Below are 18,835 nucleotides of genomic sequence, written 5' to 3'. Positions count from 1 at the left end.
GATGTGCGCTGGGGGTATTAAGAAGCTTTACCAGGGGTATTCTTCTCCCATAAATACACACGGCCCACTGCATGCTGGGAAGAAACTGGGGTCACAGGAAAGGCCTGGGGGTGTATGTCCTTGAGCGCATGAATCAGTCGAGCCCTCCTGAATGAGAGAGGGAAAACCAGGCCTGCATTGTGTTAGAGGTAAAAGTTTTATTTTGTAACTTTGAAAACTCATACTCATCCTTGACTCGCGTAGCTCAAGTGGCAAAAGCCTTCTAAATCGGCTTTGAATATCATGACGCATGACACTTTGATAGTCATCTTTGCTCTAAAAACATTAAAAAGAAATGCTCAAATGGTACTACATCGATTTGGCAGAACAAGAAGAATTTTCCTCATTGCTATGCAGTTTCTGGTTCTGTTAATGGATGGAGATATTCGGGCATGCAGCCAGGTTGAAATGAGATGTCCTCACGTGCTGCCATTCCAGTCTGCAAGGCCACAGCATTGTGCTTCATCAGGACACGGATGATGTCAAAAGGATCTATGCAACCTTGGATTTGCTTAAACATGCGAAAACTCACTGCAGAAGATTCTGGTTTACAGGGGTGGGAAAATGATACCTGATTGTGATTTGTCATTGCATTCTCCGAAATGCATTTATTTATTTTATTCATATTATTTATTCATAGTCCTATATTATCTTACTATTTTACTAATTTGTTCTTGACTGTTTGGACAGATTATTTTGTTGTTTCAATTTCCACAGTGGTACTGTGGAGAATGGAGAGGAATCTTGTGCTATTGTATGATCTTTAGAAGCAATGTTCTCAGAATAGAGATCTGTACCTGTATGAACTTAGAATCATAATAAAAAGATATCACTATACTTGGCACCACCATGGTATATAAAATGTCAAAAAACATCACAAAAGTACACTGTACACTTTCCCCTCACCTCTAGTGGTGACATACTGTCAGTTTTGTAGTTGAGTTGACAGCCGACAGCTGTTTTTGGCATTGAGCATTAAGCTGGTATTAGCCTAGGATGGTCCTTTTGGAGGGCCAGTGGGTGTGGTGGTTGTGTGAGAGAGTTAGCATTTCTCCTGTACAGTTTTGATTGCAGAGGGGTGTGGTGGTAAAATGCTAGCTAGCATTGATGTTTGTTAATGCCCAGCTTTGTGAATACCCACACAAACATGTAGGCTAATCAATCACGAGTTGTTGTTTCTCCAGCTCTTCCCAGTGAACCGATAATAATAACCCGCTCTAAATCCAGCGAGGAATGGGCTGTACCTTCTGCCATGCTCATTTCTGAGATGATCTTCAAAGACCCGAGAAAATTGAGGCAAACAAGATAATGTCCTCAAAGATATGGCGTGACTGTTCCATTAATACCGTGGACTTCTCGCGCAAGGTCAGACTCCGGGCATACTCACTCACTCACTCACTCACTACTTCAGCAGTTCTTGTGCATTCCCAAACAATGCAGCACAGGGGATATGTTTATATGACTGAATGGCAACTTCTTCAATCAGATCAAGTTGGTTAACTTACCAAATGGGGGTTGTGGTATTAAATACGATGCTGCACAGAGGATATGTTTATGACTGAATGGTAACTTCTTCAATCAGATCAAGTTTGTTAATGGGGGTTGTGGTGTTGAATAATAGTGCACATTTGCCCTGCCAAAAAAGCACGAGCCAGAGGATTGGAGTTGGCCTGCAGCTTGGGATGAACGTTGTCTTTCAGTATTGACCTTTAATGTGATTTCATTGGCTTGCCTTTCCTGCGTGACCTCATGCTATCTGCCGTTGTATACTGAGATCCACAGGCTTATGTAAACTTCCTGTGGGTTCTGGCACTGTGTCATTCAAACAGTGCTGATCTCAAAGTCATTTTAAGTGACGATACCCTCGCACACCAGCCGTTGCTTGGGGTTTGTTTGGGGTCTCTCCATGGACCGGTTGTGGATTGTTAGGAATTAATGGGACTTATCTCTTGTTATTGTCCATGACTCTTTTTATACGGGTGATTGATAGAAGTCCCTATGGCCTGAGTTTCTGTGAACAGACACATTCAACACAGGGCATTTATCCCCATTGTTTGGACATGGAAAGCTGTTTTTGTCCCGGTGATGTCTTATTTTAAGCCTGCTTGTGTTGTGTTTTTTTATTGAGTTTGCTTGTTTTTCGCTTTGGCTTCAAAACAAAGCCTCTTAATCGTTATTGTGGTTATACAAAACCCTATGAAATCTGTGCTATTTGTGGACACTACACGTCTGGACGGCTGAACTTGCCATCTGTGTGAAGCATGTAAAGTCTATGGTTCATTAGGAAGACTTTTTAAAGCCCAGTAACGTTACATGAGTATTTTATGGGAATCTGCATCTAAAATACAGATCGAACATCTGTTCAAGTTGGTTTAGTTCTTGATCTTGAACACTATTAATCATATCTGGAGAGGTAACCTTTGTGACAGATCAACTGGCTCTGTCTCTCTTTATATGCAGGACATAAATGTTAATAAATGTCACGCATCACACTGTCAATACACATATTTTTAACCCGTTGGTCACGCAAATCTGGTAAAATGGCCTTAAATCCTTTATCATCTCGTCTCCTGTGAAATGCCCCTCATTTGCTGACTCTGAGTGTGGGCATGAAAAATGCCCAGCTGTTCGGTCAGTGAGTCTGACGAGCAGGACCAAAGCCAGTGGGATGAGCTCGCGGATGGCCCGTATTAATGCCTGGTTAGCTCCGCTGAAACCTCCATCCAGTCACTGGCTTTCATCTCGGCACGTTCACTCGTTCCCAAAAGCGAACGCTAATATCATGCCGAGCGTGTCACCGCGATGGCCAGCGTCCAGTGGACCATAGCGTGCCAAGAGAAGAGATGGTCCTGATGCCTGCCGGCTCCCCGTGGACTGTCTGTTCGGGCGGCCAGTAGCATCCCCGATGAGGGGAAGATGGTGAACGATGAGGGGATGACCGCTTTGATGTCTAGCGTGTGCTGTGCCCTGTGTGTGTGTGTGTGTGGTCTGTGAGGGTGTGAACAGGCGCCCCGTAAAAGGGTGTGTGTGAGGTGGTGGTGACAGATATAGGATCTCCTCTGGTTTGTTTACGTGCCCTTCTTGTGTCCTCGTCCCAACTCCGCGCCGTCATCTCCCCTGCCCATCGTCCTGCAGCTGTCGTGCTGCCCGCTCAGCGGCCTGAGAACATTAGCCGATAATGACTTTGCCCTCAGCCGCATACAGTACTGAGTGATGTCACTCATAAACCTGCATGGTAGTGAGAGAGTGCAAGCTTTCAGTTTCTCTCTCTCTCTCTCTCTCTCTTGCTCTCTCATTTCCTCTTCTCTCCTATATCCTCCTTTCCTGTCTTTTTCTTCTCTCCTCTCCTTCCACTTCTCTCTTTTCCTCTCCTCCCTCATTTATCTTCTCTTCTCTAGCTCACCTCTCTCTCTCTCTCTCTCTCCTTTCCTCTCCTCTCCTCTTCTCTCCTCTTCTCTCTCTCCTCGTTTCTCTCCTCTCTCTCTATCTCTCTCTCTCCTGTCCTCTGCAGCCTTGTCTTGTGGATAATCTCCCTTTCTTTCCCTCCCACTCCTCCTGTCTTCTCGACTGTCTCCCCAGTGGAGCCCACGAGGCTCCTAAAGGCGGCTCCTGTCCTGGAGATGGAGAGAAAGAGAGGATGTTTTTTTGGACTGGGAGGGGTGTGGTGCAGGAGGGGCTTTTTAGTTTGGCAATGGGGGCTGGGTGTGTTGCGTAAGCACAGGAAATCAGTGGGAGTGAGCGAGCGAGTGAGTGGGTGAGTGAGTGAGCAAGTGGTGGGGTGTGTGTGTGTGCAGGCCTACACTCTGGAGGGGAGAATGGAGTGTAATGGCATCCAGACCTCAGAGAAGCTCAGCCTTTCTCTCGTTCTCTCTCTCTCGCTCTCTATCTCTCTCTCTCTCTCTCTCTCACTCTCTCTCACACTCTCTCTCACGCTCTCTCTCTCTCACTCTCCCTCTCTCGCTGTCTCGCTCTCTCTCACGCTCTCTCTCTCTCTCTCTCTCTCTCTCTCTCTTTCTCTGCGTCTTGTGCTCAGACACCAGGGCCTAAATGGTAGACACATCCTGCTGACCAACCCTGCTGTGTGACAGTCCCCCCCCCCCCCCCAGGCCTGGCCGCCGTGCGACATCTTGTCTCTGACCCCTCAGCTGTGCACATAGAGCTGGGTTCTGCTTAGGACACTCGTGCCCCCAACCTGTGTGTGTGTTGTGTGTGTTGTGTGTGGTGTGTGTGTGGTGTGTGTGTGTTACACAGCTCTTCACAGTTATGTAAATACAAGGCATGTAGGACCTCTCACTTCGCTTCAATGTTTGGACGACCGGATATTAAAGTGTTTGACTTGGGAAGGCTTCAGATCCTTGCGGCAGACAGGGGCAGGATGTTTCTTTAATTCTCTAATCTCTTTGTTTTCCCGACTGTCAAACTATAAGAACCCATGTGTGTGCCCTGAATTCAGATGCGCCTAGTGTTCGTCTCCGCTACTTTAAAGATTTCATTTTCATTTGGAAGGTTTATTTAGGTTGTCAGAGAGCGCTCTGTGTTGCACAATACGGCATATGGTAACGTGACTGTTTCATCTGAGTGTGGCCAGAGCGTTTTTGTTTTGCTCAGGCGTCTAATTGGTACAGTAGGCTGTGCTCATTAGAATGACAGAAGGCTGATCCCTGCAGTCAGGTGAGATCTATTGTGTAACAATTGTCCGGTTATTTCCATTTACAGTGAGTTCACCACCCCATAACATTCTCTTCTGTTAACTACACCCCTCGTCTCTTAACTACACCCCTCCAAGAAGAAAGACACACACACACACACACACACACACACACACACATTCACATACACACACACACACACACACACACACACACACATACACTCGCTGGGAAAATGCTAAGTAAGTGAGTGGGTAAAAGCATTGTGAGGTGGTAATAGACCCTTGAAATCCATAGACGTTAACATTGTCCACCCACCTGCACCCCAGACGTTTCTCAGATGCGTATGTCAGATGCGCAGTGGAGGAGAATGAATCTCAGATGCAGTTTGCAGTGGGTGAACCCACTTACCTCAGGGCCACGGCCAAGAGCCTCGCTGCTTTACAGGCACCAGACTGACAATGAAAGGAACCTATTGGAAAGCCAAAGGAAGCGGTGTTTCCAAGTCTCTGGTGGCAAGGACAAACCATTTGACTAAAAGTTCAGGGACCCCCGCCTCCTTTCTCCCAGCCATCCAAAGTGGACTCTTCCAGGCCTGCTTTAATAAGCAGCACTGGTGTGTTTACAAGGGAAAGTGAGATGGTTTAAGACTCTTCCCTGCCATATGGCCAGAGCAGCGCAGTGCGGCTCGGCTCGGCTCGGTAAGCTGATGCAATCGGGCGTCATCTCCAGCGGGGAACAAAGCCTACTGTTTGTCCCCGCGAGGAGAGCGGTAGGAGGTCAGAAAGAGGCTTTACTCATCAGCCGCCCAAGACGGCCCCATCACCTTGAGGACTCGAGGAGTGCCTTCTTAAAACACTTGTGTCCATCCCAGTGACCGAAAACATATGGGCTGCGAATGCTCAGTCAAAAGTGAAGCCCCTGGAAGCAGCAAATGAATGGGAAATAGGGGGGAAAAGGGGAAATGGTTTGCTGAGGACCACACCCTGAAGAAGGCTGCTTGTACCGCTATGCGTGTGTTGTTTTCAGACATGAAATAGCCATTAAAATAAAGGCTTTTTATACTTTTTTTGTTTTTTAAAAAGAAGAGTGCCTTGGATTTCCTTTTTCCTTAAACTATTGGGTTCCATCTGGGTGGAACTTGCTGAATGTGTGTTGCATACTATGCATGCCCTGGCTCCCAAAAAGCACTTGCCTCTTTTTTGCTAATAGGGCCAATTTTGGCTTCATTGATCCATCCTATTGGCGACAGACTTGTTGAAATAATGTTAAAGAGATTGACAAAATCTATGCATTTAGTTCCACTGCCATTTGCTTTTGGGATTTTTTATCTGGAAATACTACATGAATATGCATCAGACTGGTAATATCTTCATGCATATTACATTACATATCTGGTAGCTCATATTTGCTAATGTGCCTCCATGTCTGATTCCCCTCTATGTTTTCCTCGTTTTGGCCTGTCCTCCAAATCGAAAAAAAGAACAGCACGTACTGAGTTAGCCAAGGTATTAATTTAAGTCAGCGCTACACATAGTAACTCAAGGCACATATGCTGCAAACATGTTTGGTTGTTGGCTCAGAGTCTTCACTTCCACTCCCACACACTACACACACACACTACACACACACACTACACACATACACACGTACACACCAGCCCTGTTTCCTTTATGGGACCTTGCAAGGGTATCAGGATGTGGCCAGGCGTGTTGCCGTGGCGATCTCTCTGGGTGTGGTCACTGGTCAGCCATCCCATGAGACCAAGATTGCCTCGATGGCCGTCCATCGCCCATGTGATGCCAGCCACTGACCTTTGTGTGGCGTCACGCCGTATGTCGCTGTGTGCACCTGTTATAAAACACTAATGAGTTGTTGAAGGGTGGCGCTCTCCTCCTCCCAACCACCAGGGGGGTGTGTGTGGGGAGGGTGGGGGGGGGGGGGTCTCCTCTGCCCTCTCCTCTCCTCTCTCTCTCTCTCTCTCCACGTGTGAACATCTGCTCCAGCCCTCAGTGGCTCTGGTCTGCTCTCGTCCAGGCCTGGGCTGTGAGCAGAGGGAATGTGGTCACTCTTTCCACCGGAGCCAAATTAAATCTGCTGCTCGGCCTTCGAAGGAATGCCTTGTGCTTTTTCTCGTGCACACAGGCACGTTCCCCCGTCTGCGTTTGAGTCAGTGATGTGTGGAGAACTCCGCAGCTGTAATGTCATAGGGGTGCTCTGTGGCAACTAAACTCTTGTGATTCATGGTGACACAAGACACAAGAGTTTTTGAGCCGTGTGTGTGTGTGTGTGTGTGTGTGAGAGCATGATTTCACCTTAAGATGGAACGAGGTTCCGCAAAGGAAACCAGGCGTGTGCGTCTCTCCCTTGGTCCTTTCTTCTGCTTTCGTTGGGGCAGTCACTTGACCTCGGGGCTTGACCGACGTCGGGGCATCTCTGAGGAGTTTATCAAGCCCAGAGAGAGAATGGCTGACTCCGCTCCAGGCCAGCTCTCTGGTTAGTCTCATCCCAGCCGGGCCACAAAGGGACCGCTGTTATCAGGAGCCTGGAGGCCAGCTTCCATCTCCACTGTGGAAAGTGAATAATCGCCCATTGAGTTGCACTTGTCGGTTCCAGAGCGCTCCAGTCGCAGGCCCTGGTCCAGATGCTACGGCACGCTAGACGAATGCCAGCTCAGAATTCCTCTTCCTCACGCAGACAGTGGCCCCAGACAAGTGCTTGCTGGGAAATCTATTGTAATGAGGAGTGTCTCCAGTGCCTGGTTTGGACTGTGTGTGTGTATGTATGTGTGTGTAATATGTGGAGATTTTAATTGTGACCATTTATTTTCAACCAGTGCTTCATAACAGCAGGGGAATTTTTGAGATATTAATCGAATCAGCTGCTTAACTAGATCAAAGGGGAGGGAAGCTAAAAACATGCCGCTTCAATCCAGGAATGCTCTCTCCGCCTTCCAATTTACAAAATTAACTCTCGTCCCTAAGACAGACTGAGCTCTTAGTTAGAGTTGGAGCAGAACTGTGTAGTTTTTTTGTGGTTTCTTCGCTTCACTCTTGAAACTGTCACTTGCACTTATTGGCGGTGCAGATTGGCTACATGTTTAAAATAAGTCAAGGGTTGGCTGTTCAGTGTGTCACTTGTTTGTATCACTTCAGCAGAGAAGAGGCCTGACTTTGTGTGCACTCTTGTGCGCTTGGGACTTTTTTAAATCTCATACAGTTTATAGCAAGCACATAATTCATCAGGAGTCAGATTCTTGGATAACGCTATAAACAGACCGTGGCGCTGGAGTGTTGGCCAGTAGCTGGGAAGCTTTCTCGTGAGTGATGGCTGGGACACTGGGTCTCCCTGCTCACTAGAGGGAGCTGCAGGCAACTCCTGCAACATTGGTGGAACTGTCTCTTGTTGGCCATGATTTCTGGATGAGAAATAAGTACTACCCGTATACTAATTAACAGTGAGAGATATTTGATACTTGTCAGAGGAAACAAGCTAACATTTAAGCCCGGTATTGTTCTTAGCATGGCCCGACAAGGACACACAGACTACTCTAAAATGGAACAAGTCCTAGTGCGTTTGTAAGGATTCAGCTATAGCCAAGTGCTGGACCCTGTGAAGACATCACTTTCTAATGTTTGTTTTGTTATGTGGTCGGTCCCTCACCTCCCTTTGCTGAAATAGAACTGGCCCAAAGGGGGCGAGTTGATTGGACGGAACCATAATTGGCACACACGGCCAAAGAGCTGACCCAAGTTTCTACTGTGACACGCGTTGTGCAATGCCATGCCATGTAGGCCATTGGCAAGTAAAGGAACTGGTCATGCCTTTGAGTTAAGAAATCAGTCAAATAAAAGAATGTCGAAAATGTCACAGAGGTTTCAGTCAAGCTGGGTAATGCTGTTTGTGTTGCTTGGCAACTAGAGTGAATGCATTACACAGACCGAGAGGAATCAGTGAGTCGATGGTGCCGGCACTCCAACATGGAGTAAAAGAAATGTGTGTGTACACACACACACACACACATACAGAAACAGCATGAGGATGTCTCACTTGATGTGAAGGCAAGTTGTTCTGAGCCACATTCCTCCTAAGGCATGTATAGCAGGCATTGGATTAGGCACACACTCACAATGGTGTTGAAAGGGGTTATCTGTTGCTTTGATGGTCAGAGCTGGGTGCTCGCGTAGGTGTGTATGGGCAGGATGGTATGTTTTGTGCATGGTGTGTGTGTGCTTTTGTATAGGTTTGTGTGTGTGTGTGTGTGTGTGTGTGTGTGTGTGTGAGTGTGTGTGTGTGGCAATTATACAGACTGATATTTGCAGCACCACTGAAAGAGCGAAAGCACTCTTGTGGGCGTTAATCGGTATTGAAAATTCATAGTGCAAATTCACCAGCAGGGAAAATGCACCAGCATAAAAAAATAAAAAAGGGATACTGTGCATACTGTGAAATGTTTGAGTGGAGTGGAGCCCCTGCTTGGCCTGTGTGAGGTGAGCGAGGAAGCGCCCCTTGAGTTGTGCTGTTGAAAAAGGACACTATTCACCACCACCACCACCAGCGCTATGCTGTCAGTGAGGGGGAATGCAAGAGAGGGGAGTGGGCGTCTGAATGATCTGACCAGATGTGTACTCGCGGGTGCCTGAATAATGTGTATTGTTACGGCAGAGAGCAGGTTCCTGTGGCTGAGAAACTGTAAGGGAGTGGGACTTGGGCTGTGCTCGGACCAAAAAGCTGTATTGCGCAAGCAGGCTCTGTTTTGAGAAGCTATCAGAATTCACCACTTATGCAGATAACTCTGCCTTCCAAGTCCAGATTATCTTTCTTGACTGTTAAAGGTGTTTGTAGAAGGGCTTGCAATGGTATTTAAATCTAATAGGCCTCATTATGTTCCCAGACTCTTGTAATTTCACTCTGTAAATGTGAACTTGGCTTTGTTGTTTTTATTAAAATGAGAGTGGAGGGGAACAGGAAAAAGAAAAATACACAAAAAACACAACATCTACACAATCTGGACTGAGTGCGTGTGTCCCCCTAGTGTTGCTTTGGTAAAGCCAATATGTGTGTTTAGTGTGTTTAGCGTGGTTTTAAAGACCCTTTACCCCTTTACGCCCACACAAAGGATCCTGGTTGTTCTGTATCCATGGTGATCTTTCGAGTGGAGCGAACAATGCCCTCTTCTCAAGGAAGTCGCTGAGATAATAGGCAGGCAGGAGCACACAGAAGTGGGCGAGGAACGCTGTGGAAGTGAGGAGTGTGAAAACTTGAAGATATCACAAGTCACTCACAGCAAACCTGCTGCCAGCCAGAAAGTTGCCAGTGAGCATGTTGAGTTAATTGTGTGAATCTGTTCCTCATCACACACACTCTTTGTTCACCACCATCACATAAACACATCTTTTTTTGTTTCTCTCATGATCGCCACATACTCTATCAAGTTGAAAGATGTGAAATGGATGAGTGAGTGAGTTATATGCATAAGTATGAGCAAAAATATACAGTATACAGCGTTACTGGGAAACTGCAAACAATCACTTCACCACTGATTAAGGCAGCAGCAGAGAGCCTGTTGTTCTATATAAACATCTGTTTATACAGTGCATCTGCCATACCTAGCAGGATGAATCAGGTGTGTCCAAATGTCAGAGCAGAGGACCATCAGAGGAAATGACCATCAGTCAGTAACATTGAGTAGCCTAGAGAGAGCTGTGGTACTGGCACTGGTTTGGAATGCCTGTAGAGGCCTGGAGTGTTTAGTAACTTCTGAGAACACATGAAATCACACTGAAAGACTTGAGAACTCTGAGGTAGCACCTACACATTTGATGCATGCTAGACTGTAATGACGTTTTTGGTTTGTTATGTGGGTAGACAGCACTAGCCTTTCTAGGAGCCCTTTTATTTAGAAAAAAGTCATTCCAGTATAATGGTCCGCAGAATAGAATTTGCATTAAATGTCGTTTCATGATGACATCAAATGAAAGCCACAGTCGGCAACATTCTAATGGAACATTTGTGATTGTACTCTACTCTACTCTTCTATACTCTGCCCTTCAAGTGCCTCAGGAAATTGAGCAATGGACTGTTTGAGAGTTGGAGGTGATAGTGGACCATCCGCCTCTGGGACAGTGGTGCACCTCCCCCCTCTGACCTCTCCTCCGCACCCTGGCCTAGATAAGAAGCCCATACCAAAAGAGAGAGAGAGATTGGGGAGGAGAGTTAGCCACTCTCTGTACACCAGGAAACGTTGGCAGGGAGATTATCTTCAGGCTCAGCGAGTGCATTGATTAAAGCAGAAGAGCTTTAATAAGAAATTAGTCAGCAGTTAGCCCAGCTTAGCCCAGTCCAATGGACTGTGTGGCGGTGCAGTCGCTTCGCTTTTCATGTCGGCCAGCCACAGAAGAAGCTGCTCTCGGTGGCTCACTCAAGAGTTGGGCTCTGACAGCCAGAATGAAGGGAAAGTTCTAGATGGGTTGTCTGCAGGTATCATGACATCCCTCTCAATGGACACTATAAACAATTTGATATTTCCTTTTCCCCTGGAGGCACATAAACATGTGAGACTGCCTATATCCCTGTGAAATTACTAGCAAATCCTCTAAAGATCTCCAGCTGCCAGGCGAACACGGTCAGATGTAGCAGTAAAAGCATTCTACACATGTACTTAAAGCAACACCAAAGAGTTTTTTGTACCTTAAAATAATGTTTCCAAAATCGTTTCAGTGGTTCATCAACTCGTAACAGGGTGAACGGCACTTCTGCATTCGCTTCGGCCCTCGGCTATAACCGCACTATGCAAGTTTGCCAGATTGGGTAGAGGATCTGTAGTTCGATGGAATGAGACATAAGAAACTACAAATTTTACTTGCTTCTGATGTCGCAATACATCATACTTTCATAAAATCATGCAACATACTCTACCTTGTGTGTGGACATCGTTATTTGCAAAGCCGGTGCTGGATAAACAAATAGCGTGCGTGCGACAGAGGAAAAGTGCTTTGGTGCTGCTTTAATGTTTACAGTGATTTCATGTAATGCACTTTGGCTTGGCTGAGGGTTAAAAAGATGAAGGACAAGCAATGTTTGGGATAAACAAGTTTGCATTGGCCTTTGTTGTCTTCATTATTCCTAGGCATAAAGAATGCAAGGTTGTGCTTACAGTAGCTCTCTTGTTTCTGAATGGTCTATTGATTTATCCACACTCTCCTAAGAGAATCAGATTTTCCCCTGCTCTGGTTTGCTTGAGATGATTGGCTGAGGCGATGGGCAGTTTCTTTTCATCTCATCTCTCCATCTTTCTTCCTCTCCGCCTCCTCCTCCTCCTCCTCCTCCTCCTCCTCTCCATCTCCACTGCAAAGCAGTGTCTCTCCTGCAGCTGATGCAAAGAGCTTGCCCTCCGCCACCGCACTGGCTAAAAATATCTCTCTCTCTCTCACCCTTTCACCCGCTATCACTTTTCCCTCTCATTCTCTTTCCCCCTTTCTCTTCCTCCCTCTCACTATTATTTTTTTCCATCTCTCCCGCTCTCTATGCCCCCCCCCCCCCAAGTCTGTGGTTTTCTTCTCCTGCATCAGCACCACAGCCTGCATCCACTGAGCCCCCTGTCCTGTCTCTGTCAGGATAAGAACGAGCAGCGCTGCTAGCAGGTCTGCTTCATGTGTTTTCTCAGAGCCCCGTGTCCAAACGTTTCACACTAAATCCTCTGCCTGCACTAAGAGGGATTTTTGGCTAGTGCTCATTCTGTGTTGATGGACTGATGAAAATCCATGCAAAGCTTCCGCCTATCCCCCCCCCCCCTCAGCACCCAATACAGAACTGTGTGTGATGATCCCAGGGTGTTCTCTATCTCTCTCCCTCTCTCTCTCCCTCTCTCTCTTTCTCTCTCTCTCTCTCTCTCATTCTCTCTCTCTCTCTGTTATGTAATGGCTGAATGTGCTTGCTGTTGGCATGGGTCCACATGAGGTTGCTCACGACTGGGGTTGTGTGCAAATGACCTGCATTGTTCATTTGTTTTTGTGAGCACCATCTTGTCCTTTCCCTACCTCTGTCTCTCCCTCCCTCTCTCTCTCTCTCTCTCTTTCCCATTCCATCTCTCTCTGTCTCTCTCCCTTTCTCTCTCTCTCTCTCTCTCTCCTGCCCCCTCTCTGTTTCTCTTTCTCTCCCCTTGTGTTGTGAACTGTTGGCCTCTATCCATGTCCAGTCTATCTGCCGTTTATCGGTGCATTGCTTCATCCGCTCTGTGCTACTTCTGACCTCCAGGCTTTGACTTTCATTGTGTCTCTCTCTCACACTCCCACACTCATCTCACCAGTGTCCTGACACACTTTCACACACCTCTGTGTAACAGCGACTTGCTTTCCTCACGCACTGGTGCGTATGCTATGCGCATAGAGTCTCTCTCACTCACTCACTCACTCACTCGCACGCACGCTCACTCAATCACCTACACACACACACACACACACACACACACACTCACTCACTCACTCACATACACACACACACTCACTCACATAAACGCACACTCACTCTCACGCACGCTCACTCAATCACCTACACACACACACACACACACTCACATACATACACACACTCACTCACACACTCACTCACTTACTCACATACACACACACACTCACTCACATACACACACACACTCACTCACATACACACACACACTCACTCACATAAACGCACACTCACTCTCACACGCACGCACGCACACACGCACGCTCACTCAATCACCTACACACACACACACACACACACACGTGCGCACACACATACACACTTGCACACTCACTCTCGTGGCAGTGATTGTCCCTGTGGCAGCTGCATGTTTTAGCCTAGCAACACAGGCTTCAGTTTTAGTATCCGCTGATCCAGAGGAGTGGAGTGGCCTGGTTTCCCCTGCGTCTGAACCCCACACTGAGGAGACGAGCACAACTCATCAGAGTCCCTCAGGCGTCAAGGTCAACCGAGATCTCACACTTTTCACGCTCTGTGGTGCCACATTACAGTGGCGGTGCTAACATACGCGCACGCACGCACGCACGCACGCACGCACGCACGCACGCACGCACGCACGCACGCACGCACGCACGCACGCACGCACACACACACTTACTCATAAGCATACACACTCATGAGCATACACATGGAGGGACAGACATGTTCATAAATTGATATCCCTTGACATATAGCTTGATTGCTTAAAAAAAGCTTTTTTACAGTAATGAATTATTCCCCTTTGTTGACAAATTAGCGCTGCACTCCACTAATTAGTCTGGACAGTTAATGATGTGGTCCTTGGGATGTGTGCATTTTTTTTTTCCGTTTGTGTCTCGGTCAGCTTGCTGAAGTGGTCTCTCCCTCCACCACTCCCTCTCTGTGCTGACTACAGACCTGTGCTGCACTCTGCTGCACTGCACTGGGGAGAAATGCACCCTGGGAAATTAGCATCTGCTGAGCTCATCAGGCAGGCGCTCGCCGGCTCGGCCGAAACGAGAAAGACACCGACTGGTGTCGCTATGGCAGAAGTGTCTGCAGTGTCCACACCACATTTGGGTCCAAGTGCCCACGGGGACCTGGGTTTGAAGGCGCTCAAAAGACACCGGCCTCACGTGTCCGTGTCCGTGGAGTGGAGTAGAGTAGCTCGGAGTTAACGGGCGAAGAGCAGAAGGTTCTAGTGAGAGACGGGGCTAGAGTGAGCGTGCTCTCCGAGTCACAGGGAGTGAGGTGTGGTGTGGTGTGGTGTGTGTGGTGTGGTGTGGGCTCTTTTTGGAAAGCATGACTGCATACAGCAATGACAAATATGCAGTAGGGTTGGATGGTTATGATGCCACCACAAGGAGGTGGTAAGGCTTTTGTCACGTCTGGTATGAAAGATCATTGGAATGAAGAATGTGTTTACTGGCCATCTTAAATAGGTTTTGATCAAATTAGAATTGCACCAGTACATTTCAGAACGAGAAGATGGAAAGAGCTTGACTTGTGGGTGTTCAAAAGTTTTACAAACTTAATTATATTGAAGCGCATTAACGTCACTGTGGTGTCAGCATAAACATAAGCTGGCATTCATGCTGACTAACTGTATGTGTTGACTGTGTTTGTTGCGTCAGTGATGCAGAATAGAGTTTGAGGGCATTTGCAGTCTCACACTCGTAGGTGGTGCTAAAACTCAACTCTCACTTCAGCAGCAGATGTGTGTGGAAGTTGCCTGTCTGGGCCATTAGGGGGTGCCCTAGGAGGCTAATAAAGACCCAACTGATGGAAAAGGAGGAAAGCTGAGGTGTGCAGTGGAGCTGACGGAAATAATTCTTCTGGGTTCATTTGTTTTCCACTATTCAGTCTTGCACAAGGTTGAGACTAAGAGGAGTTGATACAAATCTCAGACACTTCTTTAGATTTGTAACCACTCTCCATTTTTCACTGATTATATTTAAAAAATCAATTTTAAAAATGTGCTATTGTTATCATTGGCTATTGTTTTTGTTTTCATATCTGCGCTGTCATATATTTCTGCTTGCAACTGGCAGTTTATCATTTTGTTATTCAGTTTTCTGCATGAAATACATTATGCTGCATACCTTATATCTCAAGTTGACTTTTCCCTTTGTCCAGCACCTGGCACTCAACTGGTATTGTATAAACACACACCTTCTGTTAGTGGTGAATGTGTTGCCTAATGTCTTGTGTACTGTTTTTCTGCAGGGCTTCATGACTAGACGCTGATGAGCAGGTGCACTCGCTGAAGCGTCAAGATGACATCAGTAGCCGCTGACTATGACCACATGGAGATCCAGCAGCAATACAGTGACGTCAACAACCGCTGGGATGCCGACGAGTGGGACAACGAGAACAGCTCAGCCCGGCTGTTCGAGCGCTCGCGCATCAAGGCCCTCGCAGGTGAGTGGAGCATCGCAACCTCATGTACAGAGCATCAGTCCCCAGCCCAGAATGGGGGTCAGGCTAATCTAACGTACTGTATAATCACATTATAGACTATGGTGACCTGGACAGTCTTTGGGTCAAAATGATAATGGAATTGTTTTTTTTTTTTAAATAATTATGTTGCTATTTGTGGAATACTGTATGTACTGTTAGTTATGCCTTAAATACTTCAGTGGTAATGTGTCCCCACTCTGATGTTGACTGACCAAATGCCAACAGGCCACAATAAATGTTGGTGTCCTGTATATAGAGTAGTCAACTATTGGTTAGCAGCAACATCAAAGCTGTTTCAGTTAATGTATGCTTTCACCCTGTCCTTGATACACTTAACTCTAAGATTGCAGCCTACTGCTCACTGGCTTCTTATTGGCATTTTAAATGCAAACCAAACCAATCAATAAATGCACAAGGACAGTATCCATAAGCCAACTTCCAGCTCCTTTGCCCATGTCAGCAGTTAGCTGAAAACTCAGCCAGTAGTATCGGCCCCAGGCAGAACAGACTAGGCCTGGCGAGCCAGCCAGGATATCAGAGCTTCTCTGGCTTGAGTGATACTCGCGTAGCCTGCCTGTCTTCACCTTCCAAGCACACACACAAGCCTGCTGTGAGACCTCTCCGAGGGAATAGAGAAATGTCAAGCGTGGCCCCTCGCAACAATGAGAACCAGTGCTTACATTACACTTAAACTGTAGTTGTGGTACATACTGTTCTGAGAGACTGCTGTGTGGGAGAACTATGGTATTTGGCTTTCTTCTTGGTCGCCAGTGTGGTCTGCTTTGCTCATATGTTTTGTCTGTGTGTTTATGTCCATAAAGTACTGTCAACTGTCATTTAGGCAAATGCAGAGACATTTAACATGTAGAAAAAGTAGTGTTTGGTCTCGGTTTTAGCGTTGATGTGGTCCACTGCACTCGTCGTTGTGCCTGCACTGTTACCTGTTCAATAGTGTTGACTTTCCTATGGCGTTTGTCTCTGTTCAGATAGTGTAGCTGGAGCCTTGCAGGGGTGCCTTGGCTTACAGGATAGTAGGCCAAAATGCTAGAGTTCCTCTTGCCTCACTAAATAATTCATCAGCCCCTTAAATATGCAGGAGAGGGTGGCGTTGTTTAGGTGATCCCAGTGTCTCCTGCTTCAGACACTAGCCTTCATCACAATACAGAGAATTACAGCTACTCTGTACTACGTGCAACAGTGAACGTTCCTGTTGGAATGTTTACATTAGTATGCGTATTGAGGCAACCCCTCATTGTGCCTGGTTCTCCTCTCTCTCTCTCTCTCCCTCTCTCTCTCTCTCTCTCTCTCTCTCTCTCTCTCTCTCTCTGCCACTCCCTGAATGTCTCTCGCATTGGCTCAGCATTTGGTAGCCAGATGTGAGTTTAGCATTGCAGTGGCGATGGCATTCTACTCCTTAAGCATCACATGGACAAGGTGGCTGCACTTACATCATTGGGACATTCCTGACTACTTATTTCAAATGCGTTTGTCATCCCGATCTCTAATGATCAAACACACTGGTTATGACAAGGTGGCAAGTTACTTTGCGAGTGGCCATGTTTTATGATTGGATGGCAGCAGTTCATGGAAAAAGCAACAAGGGATTTGAAGGACACTCACAGATTGTGTAGTATTTATGCAAAACATGCACGGATTTCCGCATGCATCTGTACTTCTTCCATCTCATTGTTTCGATTGTTTGTGCGTGCTATCTGAAGCATGACACAACTAGAATTTGGAGTGAAAGTCTACGGACCCAAGCCTGCCAAGTTTTTTTAATTTATTTTTTTTAACCTCTGTGTTTGTGTGATGGCATCGATCTGTTTGGTCCTTGGTGGTATTTCTGGTTTGTTTCTGGTAAGGCTAGACTCCCTCTGACCCCACAGAGAGAGGGGGAATGGGGAGGGGTGGGTCAGGAATAACAGGCCACCAGTGGGACGTGTTCACCTGCTCCTGAAGACTATTGACACATTCTGCAAGGCCGAGCCTGCCGTTTGAATAATTAAAACCAGCCTCACCTCTGAAAGGGGCTTTATTCAGTGTCGATCGACCCCGCTGTTTCCCCCAAAACATTCCCGGCATGCCGCCATTTTTACCCTTTAAAGAAGGAAGCCACACTGACAGGCCTCGCTGCCTGCACTACTGATGGGTTTGCCTCTCAAAAACCATATGTATGACTGATGCTCAATTTTCCCCACTGAATCCGATCATCTATCTTCCTGACAGAAGCAGACCCCAGCCTTCCCGTAAGAATTTCACTCGGTCCCCCGGCCCTGCGGCCGAGTGCCGCTGTGAAATTTACCATGGTGGCTTCACAAGTTTCTGTCCTGCCCTCATTGCCTGCACACCAAGTCTGGCCAGCAGCTCCGGCTGTTCAGAAACTGGGTGGCACTGGGTGGTCCCACACCCATACCACGCCTCCTCCCATGCCCCTGCTAACCCTCATCTCTGCTGAGTGTGTGTGAGTGTGAGTGTGTGTGTGTGTATCCACATCAGGGCAAAACTGTCTCTGTTCTCATAAAGAACTTCCCTGAGTGTCACTCCTCTTAAGATGGCACCAGGTTGTAAGAGGCAAGAGGCACATATATGGGTGTGGGGAGCAGTAAACTGAGTGTTAGACGGACAGGCCACTGACAAAGACCATAACAGCCTGGGACATGATAGACATGCAGTATAACAGCACTTCAATGCAGTGTTGACTTTAGATGTGTCTGTTCTGAACTCCCTAGACTGGTATTTTGAATGCATGATTATTGCTCCAACCCTATGAAGCACATTTCTGTTATGTGTTTTTATAATAAAACTAAAGATATAAGCTTACTTTTTGAAACTTTTTGAAACTTAATGGAGATAGACTTTGGAAGTGCATATGGATATGGGCAAGTAGTGTGGATCTTAATCTGATCCGATCTAGAACTGTGAACATTGAACTGTGAATTGTTTACACCAATGTTTCTCAAAGTGTGGTCCGGGGACCACTGGTGCTCCGCAAACTATCCCAAGGGGTCTGCGATCAGACGTGGTAAAATATAATATAGATGAGTTGTTTGCAATATTGAACCAACTTGTATGTAAATCCAAACAATTCTTCAACATTGCCTATGTAAGCCACGGCAGTTTAAATCATATGAATCTGACAAAATAAGCAAGGTGCCTTGAGTAGGCCTATTGTGTAATATAGTGTTTTTTAGCTAGGTGGTCCG

At 46.8% G+C, this 18,835-nt stretch overlaps 1 protein-coding gene across 1 annotated transcript in view; it reads left to right on the top strand.

The window, feature by feature from the left end:
- The window catches only part of LOC143124125 (spectrin beta chain, non-erythrocytic 1-like), a 79,807-nt gene that overhangs the window by 6,051 nt on the left and 54,921 nt on the right, over window positions 1-18,835 (top strand). Inside the window, 1 exon segment of the mRNA XM_076285442.1 lies at window positions 15,399-15,593. Within this exon segment, the coding sequence (XP_076141557.1) occupies window positions 15,449-15,593 (145 nt within the window). The 5' untranslated portion in view covers window positions 15,399-15,448.

The sequence above is a fragment of the Alosa pseudoharengus genome, unplaced genomic scaffold (assembly GCF_046254945.1).
Source record: "Alosa pseudoharengus isolate Yale_2024_CS ecotype anadromous, Long Island Sound unplaced genomic scaffold, YU_APseudo_1.1 YU_APseudo_1.1_scf_15, whole genome shotgun sequence".
Lineage (NCBI taxonomy): Eukaryota > Metazoa > Chordata > Actinopteri > Clupeiformes > Clupeidae > Alosa > Alosa pseudoharengus.
Note: the sequence above shows the minus strand (reverse complement) of the source record. Positions and strands in the feature narration are given on the sequence as shown.